General features: G+C 36.8%; 1 protein-coding gene across 3 annotated transcripts in view; it reads left to right on the forward strand.

The window, feature by feature from the left end:
• PIBF1 (progesterone immunomodulatory binding factor 1) overlaps positions 1 to 13,246 on the forward strand; it is a 222,750-nt gene that overhangs the window by 116,264 nt on the left and 93,240 nt on the right. For all 3 annotated transcript variants that reach the window (XR_009691357.1, XM_061133609.1, XM_061133610.1), the window contains 2 exons: positions 7,224 to 7,389; positions 12,768 to 12,918. Coding sequence is in view for 2 of the 3 variants with exons in the window: in XM_061133609.1 (XP_060989592.1) it covers positions 7,224 to 7,389; positions 12,768 to 12,918 (317 nt within the window). In the remaining variant the exon portion in view is untranslated. The remainder of the gene's footprint in view (positions 1 to 7,223; positions 7,390 to 12,767; positions 12,919 to 13,246) is intronic.

A 13,246-nucleotide genomic window follows, 5' to 3' on the forward strand; every position in this document is an offset into this window, starting at 1 on the left:
ACTTGGAAGCAACCTAGATATCCATCAGCAGATGAATGGGTAAAGAAGTAGTGGTACATATACACAGTGGAATATTCAGTTCAGTTCAGTCGCTCAGTTGTGTCCGACTCTTTGTGACCCTATGAATCGCAGCACACCAGGCCTCCCTGTCCATCACCAACTCCCAGAGTTTACTCAAACTCATGTCCATCGAGTCGGTGATGCCATCCAGCCATCTCATCCTCTGTCGTCCCCTTCTCCTCTTGCCCCCAATCCCTCCCAGCATCAGGGTCTTTTCCAATGAGTCAACTCTTCGCATGAGGTGCCCAAAGTACTGGAGTTTCAGCTTCAGCATCAGTCCTTCCAATGAACACCCAGGACTGACCTCCTTTAGGATGGACTGGTTGGATCTCCGTGCAGTCCAAGGGAATATTACTCAGCCATAAAAAGGAACACATTTGAGTCAGTTCTGATGAGATGGATGAACCTAGAGCCTATAACACAGAGTGATGTGGGTCAGAAAGAGAAAGATAAAAAATAAAAATAAAAAAATAAAAAATAAATAAAAAGAAAAGAGAAAGATAAATATTGTATTCTAACACAAAAAATACGGAATCTAGATGAATGGTACTGAAGAACTCATTTACAGGGCAGCCACAGAGAAACAGACATAGAGAATATACTTATGGACATGGGGAGATTGGAGAAGAGGGTGAGATGTTTGGAGAGAGTAACATGGAAATTTACATCACCATATGTAAAATAGATAGCCAAGAGGAATTTGCTGTCTGGCTCAGGAAACTCAAACAGGGGCTCTGTGTCAGCCTAGAGGGATGGGACAGGGAGGGAGATGGGAGGGAGGTTCAAAAGGGAGGGGGTATATGTATACCTATGGCTGATTCATTTTGAGGTTTGACAGCAAAAAACAAAATTTTGTAAAGCAATTATCCTTCAATAAAAAAATAAAAAATTAAAACCTTGAAAATACTTGCTTGTGCAGAGAAGAAGGAGATATATGAAAATAGAAACAGTAGTTATTATTATAAGCTTATGATTGACATTTTTTTCTGTTTTCCATATTTGCTAAAATTCTATAATCTATTATTTGTATAATCAACACAAAAATTGTAAAGCCATTTTGGTTAAATGATGAGAAGACATTTCTCATGTGGCTTATAGATTACCTCAGAATAAAAGTAAATCCAAAGTATTTCTTAAACAGTGATCAAATTGTTCGTTCACTTAAGTGTCTATTCCCAACCTTGTGAAGTAGTAGCACTTATCCTGATGTCGCTGGTGCATTTGTTAAAAATTTAGTTCTCTTTGTTTTATTTACAATTTGTATAGATGAGACTGTCTAGTAAATCCATTAGTATGGTTTGAGTAGGTAATTTTAACTACTGGTTTAAGATACCAAGTTTCAAATCATTGTGAGGGACTTTTATTGTCTTCATATGTTTGACATTGTATCTCTTCTTTAAAAAGAAAAGTCTTTATTCTTTTAAAGTCTTGAATATGATGCATGGCCAGTATTTTTTTTTTTATCATTCACTTACTTTAGTTCTAAAATACAGGTTTTGGTAAACTCTTGGTACACATGTCTTTGCTCAAATACCACCTTAACAGAGAGATACCTTCTCTGCCCAACCCCTTTAAAATAACACCATCTCTGACATCTCCATCATTCCCTTACTACTCTATTATTATTATTATTATTATAATTTATTACCATATCACTTTACAGTTGTTTGCCTTTCTCACATCATTATAATGTGAGTTCCTTAGAGTAGTAATTCAATTTGTGCTTCTCTGCTATCCTAATAGAACCTGGCACACTTAGGTACACAATAAATATTTTTAAATGAATTAGATGTTGTGGAATGAAATATTCTGGTTGGGACTTCCCTGGTGGTCCAGTGGTTAAGACTTCATGCTTCCATTGCAGGGGCATAGGTTCAATCCCTGGTCAGGGAACTAAGATCCTGCATGCCATGTGGCATGCCCACACACACACTCACACTCACACACACACAAAAGGAAATATTCTGGTTAATAGAAAGTTAACCCTATATAAAACAGCCAATTTGAAAGAGAAAATAAAAAGCATACTCCATACTCATGTTTTAAATATGTAATTGATATAATACTAGATATTTAAATGCATATCATTGGAAGGACTGATGGTGAAGCTCCAGTACTTTGTTCACCTGATGTGAAGAGCCAATTCATTGGAAAAGACCCTGATGCTGGGAAAGATTGAGGGCAGGAGGAGAAGGGGACGTCAGAGGACAAGATGGTTGGATGGCATCAGTGACTCAATGGACATGAGTTTGCTCAGACTCTGGGAGATAGTGAAGTACAGGGAAGCTTGGCGTGCTGCAGTCCACAGGGTGACAAAGAGTCGGACAATACTTAGTGACTGAACACCAACAACAAATAATACTAGTTAATACAAGATTAGGTACAGATCTATAAATATAGATATACAGATAGATACTGTTGAGAGCAAGAAAACCTTTAGGGATAATTGAAAAATCAGTGGTTTAGTATCTTTAACCTAAGATAATTAGCCTTTTCTCAGTTCACAGAAGCAGAAAATCCAAACGAACAGGTTTGTGTGTGTGTGTTTTCCCTCAATTCTTAATTAGCAGAATGATTCGGCGGGTTTGGTTAACTGTCAGTGACTCATCCAGAAGCATTTTCAGCATGTGGTTCAGGGCTAGTAATACAAGTGAAACAGGTCTAGAAGTACAACCGAAATTCTCTCTAAACAGAATGGAAATAAGTTTTATTCCCATCGCAGGCTAGTAGTTAAGGTACAGAAAGTAGTTAAGGTACAGATTACTTATCAGTTCAATCAAAATGAATACTTCAAAGGAAACTGAACATCAACACAGTGAAGCCTGTTGAAAGAATAAGGAGGAGGAGCCTGAAACACCAGAGTAAAATGGGATTGGTGTCCCACCCGTGTAAACAAAATTGATTCTCAGTTGATCAGAGATGACAGCTTCTGTCCCTGTCTAATCCAGTTTCCCACAGTATAATCCCTATCTGAAGTTTCAGGCCCATCTCTGTTTCTGGGCACTTTTTTGTTTGTTTGTTTTATTTTTATTTTTTCACATGTAGAAAGTTCATCAGCAGCCTGTGCTCCATTTGCTTGTGGAGTTTAGAATTAATTTCCCCTCCCCACACAGAGGATTTAGTGGTTCAACCATGACTTCCTACTCCCATGTATTCTTATAAACCCCACAAGTATTTTCTCTGTATTGACCCAGAGTTCCTCTCAAAACTTGATCTCACTGACGCCCAGCTACTAAAAATCCCTCCCTGAACACCTGCCTGAAACTGGAAATCCTATGACTTTGCTTAGCTTCTTTTACCAGTCTTGCTTGTATGTGCCTTGCCTCAGCTGCTTCACTGCCTTACTTCTAAATTGGACCAGCTCTCAGGATTTCTTAGTGGAAGGACTTCCTATTGGTCCTGGTTAACTACAGGAGCCTTACCACTGGATATGTGAGATCTTAGTTCCCTGACCAGGGATCAAACTGATGCCCCCACATTGGAAGCATGAAGTCTTAACCACTGACTGCCAGAGAAGTCCCACATCTGCTTTTAATATTTGGGAAGCCATGAACATTTTGTGGATAAAAATTCAAAGATCAGCTGCTGTTACTCATTGGAGTAAACACTACATTATTAATTATAGCAGTCTTTTACTTTCTTGGGCCTACGGTGGTGGCCCAAGATGGTGAAGAATCTGCCTGCTATGTGGAAGACTGGGTTTGATCCCTGGATCAGGAAGATCCCCTGGAGAAGGGAATGGCTATCCACTCCAGTATTCTTGCCTGGAGAATTCCATGGACCGAGGGCAGAGTTGGACCCGAGTGACTAACACTTTCACTTTTGACCTTCTTACCCGTGATAACCTTGTTGATAGAGATGGGAGTAGACATACATTGCTTGGCTTAATACATCAGAGTATGGTGAGCAAACTTTCACCATAGTTTATATGTAAAGACTGCTGATGTAAATATTGTTATGCAGATCTGTTGTTATTTAGTGTTTTATCTAGTGCTTTTGTTCAAATGAGCTCTCCTGTTTCTGAGAACAGAATTCTATGTTGATGTCCCTCCTGCAGTTATTTCTCAGCATTGCAGGATATGCCATGCTGCTTGGAGTTTATTCACTGTAGCCGAGAGCACTTCTTATGGGTTAACTCTTGTTCCCTGTCTAACTGCTCCTTTTCACCTTTTCACAGGTGAAATTCTCCTTGTTTGTCCAGCTTAAAGTCTGTTGCAGTGACTATTCCTTAAGAGCAAATAGTTCATTCTAGGTCTTTACAGTACTATTTTTAAAGTAGTGTGTGATTTATGAGTAAGTCTTATGCAAACTAAAAACCCAGCTAATGTAAAGACTTATCTAATCAAACTAGGGACCTGGGGTGACTGTAGCTTTGTAGCTGGAGATGCTGATAAACTTTGTAAGAAATGTGACCTCTTAAAGTTATTATGCTGAATTAGAATGTCAGACATAAACTTGCGAACATATGAATAATATTGCCTTCATTCAAATAAAAGTTTCACGTTATGAGAAGAAGATGAGACGTCTGAGTCAACAGTGTAAAATGTGACAGGTTATATTAGCAAAACAAATAGGAGGAAGTCATCTGAATTGTCAGCCTGTACCCTGGTCGCCATCTCTTCCTCACACTGAAACTGCCTTTGCAGCGCTGTTTCTAAAGCATTTTCACAGTTCAACTTAAGTTAAAATAATAACTATTATTACAAAGGCATAATGATTTGAGGCAGATTTTCCTTTACTGTGTAAATGACATGAGAATAGATGAGTCCTTTAGAATGATCATTTGGTTCATGTAAGTGTCACTTTATTAAACTTAATATCCTCAAATTTTTAGGTAATCACTATTGTACTTAACTGTGCAGTAAAATGGGAAGATTAATAGTGCTAAAAGAAACTTTCAAGTGCCACATAATGAACAAGAAGAGCAGGTGTCGTCTAAAAGCTAAGTCTTTCATTTCCTGTTTGAAGTTGGCATTGACCTCAGTATTACTCACAATGTCCTGGATAGTAAAAAGGCAAACTTTGCAGTTTAATTTTTTCAGAACAAACTCTTTTAAAGATAAATATCACATTCCAAATGACTTAGTATTTATTTCAATAATAAGGTCTAGTGTGCCCCATAGTTTAGCATACAAATAGGTATGGATTTCATAAGTTTTATAAATTTATATTTAACAAGACAGTTTACCCCAGGGAGTTCAGGGCATTTTCATGTCAGTAAATTGTTGAATTAATAAATTTTTGACTAATTTTTTTACTGCTTCACATCCATGATGATGGCTGTAGTCAAAGAGACAATGATAAGTTTTGATAAGGATATGGAGGACTTACTACCCTCGTAATTGCTGGTGAGAATGTGCAACCACACTGAAAAGCAGTTTGGCAGTTCCTCAAAAAGCTTAAAACCTGAGTGACCATATGACCTAGCTATTCTTTTATATATATATAGTTAATGCCTGGCCTTCCCCAAAAGTTAAACACACAAGCTGACATTCACCTTAAAGCCTTGCTGTTTATTAAGTGATGTGTACCAATAGGCTTGAATGGAACTTCCACCACTCTGAATGTGACATACTTGTAAATAAAGATTCAAGAGTACCAAGAGTGAAGTAGCCTGTAGCAAGAATCCAATGCCTGTCTTCTCTGATTATGTTTTACATGTTCTTGTCACAAGAGTGAAGCGATGTCCTTTAAAACACGTTTGAAAGTTTATCTGACTTCAGAAATATCAGCTAAGATTCTTGTGTAATAGTGGAAAGATCATTACTGTGGAGTCAAACATAGCTGGATTTGAGACCCCCTCTGAAATCTACCAGGAACTTCTTCCCCTTGAAGAAATGAATTAATCTCTGAACCTCTGATTTCTCATCTGCAAAATACCTACTAGAGTTGTGGAATTAAATGAGATGCCATGGATAAAACAGACTGTACTCTCTGCTTCTCTGGCCTGCATGTCCTCTTGTTTCTACTTCTAGGGCACTTCCACCTTGGACTTCTTCCTGCTGTGTACTCAAACACACATCTACACAAACTGAGTTAATTCTTCTTCCTGTATGTACCCATCAAACCTAGGGTTTATCTTATTGAAGCACTTATCTTGTTCTATTGAATTTTCATATTTATTTGCATCTCTTCCCCAGAAAACTAAGTTCTTTTTTTTTTTTGGCACACCATGCAGCTTGTGGGATTTCAGTTCCCCAACCAGGGTCTCAGTTCCTGGACCAGGGACTGAAGACTGGCCCTGGCAGTGAAAATGCCGAATCCTAACCACTAGACCACGAGGGAACTGCCAAAAAATAAGTTCTTTAAAGGGGGAAGAAAATTGTCTTCCACTATATACATATTTGCCTGGCATGGTGACTAGCTCAATAAATATTTGAAAAAAATGAATTTTAGGAACATCTAGCATTATACCAGGTTCATAATAACTCCCTGAAAAAGCATACTATGCTTTTGTTTTGCTTTCTGTTAGAACGTAGTCAACTTGAAGCATTTTCAAATCTATAATATGCAGTGATTTATAGGTTAAATGGAAATGTTTTTATTACTAGTTATACCTATGGAATGAAGAGAATGTTTCTTATCTGTATTGCAATAGACTGCTTATTGTTATATATTTATCTTTGTAATTTGTACATTACGTTTTCTTATAAAAATCAAATATATATTTACTAGCTTAAACATTTATTTTACATATGTCTCAGGAGTTGCAAGTTAATGCATATATTTCATGCCATTCTTCTCCATTTAATATTATTTAGACTTAAAATGAAATAGCAAGGTTGGAAACAATGCTATAAATTTAAGAAAGCCTATGAAATATATGGAAATTAAGTCATTTTAAGTAATAACTGAACCTTATTCTTACCATTTTTATTTTAAGTGTCTTATCTTGCAAAATAATAATAATAGGTAATAACTATTTTGGAATGGGAAGAATGGAATAAGGGAGCAGTAGAGGAAGTTTAATCAGTATGTTTTGTTTCCCGGACTTAGCATATTTCCATACACATGACCATCTAAATTATTTACAAAAGCTTTGCTGAAGAAATGAAAGTTATTAAATGAATAATAATATAGGGATACTGAACAGGTAGAAGTACTGCTTATGTTTCTATAAATTGGGATTTCTTTATTGTTTCATAATTGTTTTCTTTTTTCAGGTACAGAGAACTACAACTTAGTACAGAAAGCAAAGTAACAGAATTTCTCCATCAAAGTAAAATAAAATCTTTTGAAAGTGAGCGTGCTCAACTTCTACAAGAGGAGACTGCAAGAAATCTCACACAGTGTCAGTTGGAATGTGAAAAATACCAGAAAAAATTGGAGGTACATATGCAAGCTTTTGTTTTAAAATTAACACAGAATGTAAGCTCTGTCAGCATAAGGTCTGTATTATAGTGAGCTTTTTTAAAAATAATTTCACTTTTCATCTAACTTTGGCTGTGCTTCATCTCTGTTGCCGCACTTTCTTCTAGTCGGGGTGAAGGCCGTTGTAGCACTTGGGCTCAGTGGTTGTGGCGCACAGTTGCCCACGGCATGTGGAGTCTTCCTGGACCAGGGATTGGACCTGTGTCCCCTCCACTGGCAGGCGGATTGTTAACCACTGGACCACCAGGGAAGTCCACATATCATATTGAGCCTTATAAATAATATTTGTGTTATGTATGAGAAGGAGCCGTGTCTTTAATTTTTAAAGATATCTTATCAAAAGAATGTATCTTCCTCTTTTAGATGAAAAGGTGGAAAGAAGTAGTGGACAGCCCCTAAGAAAAGAAATGCAGATTGCCATAGGTCTGTTTGTTGTTTTTAAAGTGTTGGCAGAAGTACCCTTAAATGGGAAATCTCATTTAAGTAGAAAATGGACCATCCCTTCTAGAGAATGGTATGGTAATTTGTGTTAAAGTCCTTAAAAAATTGATCCAGTAATTTTAGTTAAAGGAACAATGAGGTGCTTGTTGAGAACAAGTAAGGTTTTATGTTCTTTGTGTACATCACAGCATTATTTATTATTGTAAAAACTGGAAGTGTCTTAAATGTCCAACAATAGATAATTAAACAGTTTTTGATTAGTATGTTAAAATTATAAATTTCACTATATTCATACATTGTATGATTATGTGCAGTCATGTTCTTCAATATTTTAGAATCAAGGAAATTTTTATTTAAAATGCTGAATGAAAGATGCAATAATATCATTAGCATGATTAATTAATGATGTAAGTATTCATTACAATAAACTTTCAGAGACTACATTTCAGAAAAGTACTCTGATAAGTAAAACTAAGATTAACAATATAAAAGGAAATTCCCTGGTGGTCCAGTGGTTAAAAATCCGCCTCAGAGTTCAAGGGGGACATGTGTTAGATCCCTGGTTGGAGAACTAAGTTGCTACATACCACAGAGCAACTAAGCCCACACGCTGCAGCTATCTGGTCCTTGTGCACTGGAGCCCATGCACCACAAATACTGAGCTCATGCACCAGTACTGAGCCCGTGCCCCACCAGTACTGAGCCTGTGCCCCACCAGTACTGAGCCTGTGCCTCACCAGTACTGAGCCTGTGCCCCACAGGTACTGAGCCCGTGCACCACAAGTACTGAGCCTGTGCACCACAAGTACTGAGCCCATGTACCAGTACTGAGCCCATGCACCACAAGTACTGAGCCCGTGCATCACAAGTACTGAGCCCGTGCATCACAAGTACTGAGCCCATGCAGCCCAACTAGAGAGTCCGTGCAGCACAGCGACAGCTGCATGGTACGACAACCATCCCACATGCCCCAACTAAGACCCAGGGCAACCAAAATAAATAAATATTTTTTTAAAAAACAAAAATAACAAAGAGTCTTACAGAAAATAAAGCCTTAGGGAAAAACATAAAGACAGTGTTAATCAAATAGCACATATTTAAAGAGAAATGAGTAAAAATTATAGATGATACCTACTTCTAAATAAACCGGTGTTCTGCATTGAAAACTTTTTCAGGTACCTTCTTTGGGAAACTGCTACAGTCACAATCTGCTACAGGCGCCTCTCCCACACATTTTAGATTAGATTAGCTCTGCTTTGGTGTTCATCATCTGCAAATTTTTTATGGTTTAAACTTTGTAATTCCTAGCAATTTCTTTTTCTTTCCGCATCAGATGGCTGTGCTTACGGATGTGTTTGGGGTGAGTGAGGGGTTATATTTAGGAAAGTAGAAAACCACTTGCCCTCTCTGTGTACTGAAACAAACATTTCATTAACCAATACTTTGCAACACAGAGTGCTGGTGTTTTAACCATTCTATTTTATTGTCTTTAGCTGGTTGTAGTCAAAACTGATTTCATGACCTCCTAAAGGTTGCAACTTGCAATATGAAAACCACTTTTCCATAGAGATACCCACTTAGTCTGTGGCTGCAGGTGACTAGTAATTATTGAGCTCCCTTGTGTAAAGGCCTTACATGGAGAAACACCTTTGTGAAAAATACTATGATTGTAAAAACTTGGGTTGATAAAACTGAGGTGTTAGGGGAATTTCTTTACAGTTTCTCCTCTGTTAAACTAGGATCTTTGAGAGGACAGGGACTATTTACTTACTATTGTCATCAACGCCTAACATAGCACCTCACTCATAATGGATGCTCATTAAATATTAATGAGTGAATGAATGGTTTGATGCTGCGCTGTGCTTAGCCAGTCAATCGTTTCTGACTCTTTGTGACCCCATGGGCCGTAGCCCACCAGGCTCCTCTGTCAATGGCGATTCTCCGGGCAAGAATACTATGGATTGCCATGCTCTCAGGGGATCTTTCCAACCCAGGGATCGAACCCAGGTCTCCCACATTGCAGGTGGATTCTTTACCGTCTGAGCCACCAGGGAAGCCAAGAATACTAGAGTGGGTAACCTATATCTTCTCCAGGAATTGAACTGTCTCCTGCGTGGCAGGCAGATTCTTTACCAGTTAAGCTACCAGGTAACCCCCATTTATAATGAATTCAGAGAGAAATAATTTTGTAAAGGGTAAAGATTACTGTAATTATGTACTTTTTGATGGCTTTTACCCAATATTCTCATTGATTTATGCCTTAGGGACAGTCTTTTTTTTTTTTTTTCTTAATTATCAGTTTCCAAAAGCTTTCAAAAAACTGGCTTTAGGACTTTCTTGGTGATTCAGGTGGTTAAGAATCCACCTGCCAGTGCAGAGAACACAAGTTCGCTCCCCGGTTCAGGAAGATCCCGTGCTCTGTGGGGCAGCCAAGCCCCTTCCACAGCTACTCAGCCCAAGTGCTAGAGCCCGTGCCCTGCAACAGAAGAAACCACCGCAGTGAGAGGCCCACACCGCAACTAGAGGGTCGCCCCTACTCGCCACCACTAGAGAAAGCCCTCATGTAGCGATGAGACCAAAAGTAAATAAATGGCAAAATTTACTAAAAACAAAAAATCACTGGCTTTATATTTTTGTCTCTTTTTAAAGCAATTATTGGCCTATAATTTTGTGTTTTCATTCATTTTATGTATGTTGTCTATATAATTTTATATAACTTTGAATTATCATTCTGTTATTTAAAAGAAGGAGAGCTGTGAGAGCATGGTATGTAAAGAATTCTTAAAAGCAGTTTACTTATTTTTTGCATTCATGATTAAACTCAGATGTTCATAGATTGATTTTTCCCTAAAGAATCTTTAATGTAATGGCCTTCCATAGGTCCAATAATCATGTTCTTCAGTGGATTTTCAGAAACTGTAATAAATTTATTCATATCATCCACTCAGACAAATCCATGATAAAAGAGAATTCTCTACCATGGTGTATCAGAGGTTTTGAAAGGTACCCAAGTCAAAAGTTTCTGGCCATCTCTTCTTTCTGTCATGAATGAGAATTTTAAATTGTACCTCTCAATTTAATACTACCTTTCAGTCTCTTCTTAAAATAGTACTTTATGAACTATGTCGTCTCCAGCATTTTAGTTCTTTGTCTCTTCAGATATCCACTTCTGCAGTTTTTCTTTCATGGTTTTGTTGGGAAAGTGAGGTATAGATGAGAGGTTATCAGCCCTGCTGTGAGAACCACCATTTAACACTGTCCTCACTGAGCCTGTCTACTGACAAAGGCATTAATGTGTCATCAACAACCAGATTCTTAATGAATTACATCCCAACTTAGTGAACTCTCTGAAAACCCCAGATTGTTTCACTGTGTAGTGATTTTGTTATAATAAATTCTCTAGAAAGCATTTCCAACCAGCAAGAATTAATGCTACAACAGGAATTTTCTTTTTCTGATCCAATCAAGGACAATAGAAATCATCCTACAAATATTACTCCCGTGTTACTCTTTCTCCATCTTCCAAAGGAATGTATTTAGAGAATAGGGGATGGTTATTAGTATATTTGGAGTTGGGAGGGAGTTTTGATGGAAATAATTTTAAAAAATGAGATGAAACAGACTAAATTAAATCAAAATTTCTGCTAAGTTAAAAACTGTAAATAGATCTTCCATATCTTCTTTCTCCCTATCGCAGGAAGCAATCACATACATTTGTTAAGGTAAACTTTATGTCATTAGAGAAGATAAGTTTTCTTCAAAATTGCTTAATAATAGAGAATTCAGAGTAATTAAAGCAGTACATCTCATCTTTATGACCCATTTAATACAGAGTACTCATACTTCTGTTTGCTGCAGTGATAATAGTATTTTTTAGCACTTTTACTATGTTCTAGTCACTTTGCTAAACGCTGTGATTTTATCCTCTCATTTAATGCTTCCAACAACACACTGAGGTAGGCCTAGAAAGAATAATTACCTAAGATCACAACGAGTAAGTGTCAAAGCCAGGATTGAAATCCAAATCTTTCTGGCTCCAAACCATATTCTTACCATAATATTCAATTGCTTCTCAGGAAATACTGCATTCCTCATGCTGTGTTAAGAAGTAAGTATAATACCACCCCATAATTTAGTCTGTACTAGTAAGTAAATTTTCTAGATAGTTGCAATTTAATGTAAGCATTAAAGCATTCCTTTGTCACTAGAAATGTCTCCTTCTTGGTGAATTCATTATTGTCACCCTAGTGATTTCTTCAGTAAGTTACCATAGGAAAATATAGGCTTTTTTCTTCTACTTAAAATAACTCCAATTTCCATGTCTTTTATATCTCTTTTTAATAAATTTTTTATACTTTCTTTCTATACAAAGTCATTTTCTGGTACTGTTCCAAATAGCACTTCACATTTACATTTTGATTTGCTGCTTTGAATTTATGATTGTTCAGCAAACCAAAAATCTTACTAAAACCATGGTCTGGGTAAATGAAATAGTCTGTGGTAGAAAACTGAAAGACTCATTATGAGTATGTAATTTTTACACACAACTTTGCAAGTCTTTCTCAAGTATCTGTGATCACTAGATAAATAACCTCCACCTAGGTGAGGAGTATAGCATTATTGCATTTTTTGAATTTTAACAAGCAAATGCCAATGTTACTCCTACAACTATTCCTAAGTTTTAAATTTTTTTCAATTTATATAAAAAGGTGCTTCATAATTTTAAGTTCAAAACAAATTATTTTCCTCAGGAACGAATGTATTTTACCTCTTCAGTCATCTTCATTGAGCTTTCTCTTCATATCTAATCATTAAACAATATTTTTTGCTTCATGTTTTCGTCTTAACTGCCAACCTATTTAATTCTGCCTTTGCCATTTTTTTTCCACTTCTAGGTTTTAACTAAAGAATTTTATAGTCTCCAAGCCTCTTCTGAAAAACGCATTACCGAACTTCAAGCACAGAACTCTGAACATAAGGCAAGGCTAGACACTTATGAGAAACTGGAAAAAGAGCTTGATGAAATAATAATGCAAACTGCAGAAAGTAAGTCTCCCCACACACACCCCCACCCCAACACACACAGCTTTTTCTTCTGACAACACAAGGAACCTGATACTGTTTCTAAAACTGCTTTGCTCTATTTCTTTGAAATGTTACTTGTGACTTTCTCTGAAAGAATACTTTGTATTTTAAAAATTAGTTAACCTTAATTCTAGTGGTTTGAGAGCAAAAAATATATATTTGTCTCTCTGTGACAGATTTTATCTTTTCATTTATTTATTTGTTTTACTATTTCATTTCACTCATTCAACAATAAAGTGATTACATATGCCAGGATCTGGGGTGTAGAGTTCATGCAATAATTCTTGCT

Source organism: Dama dama, chromosome 30 (assembly GCF_033118175.1).
Source record: "Dama dama isolate Ldn47 chromosome 30, ASM3311817v1, whole genome shotgun sequence".
Taxonomy (NCBI): Eukaryota; Metazoa; Chordata; class Mammalia; order Artiodactyla; family Cervidae; genus Dama; species Dama dama.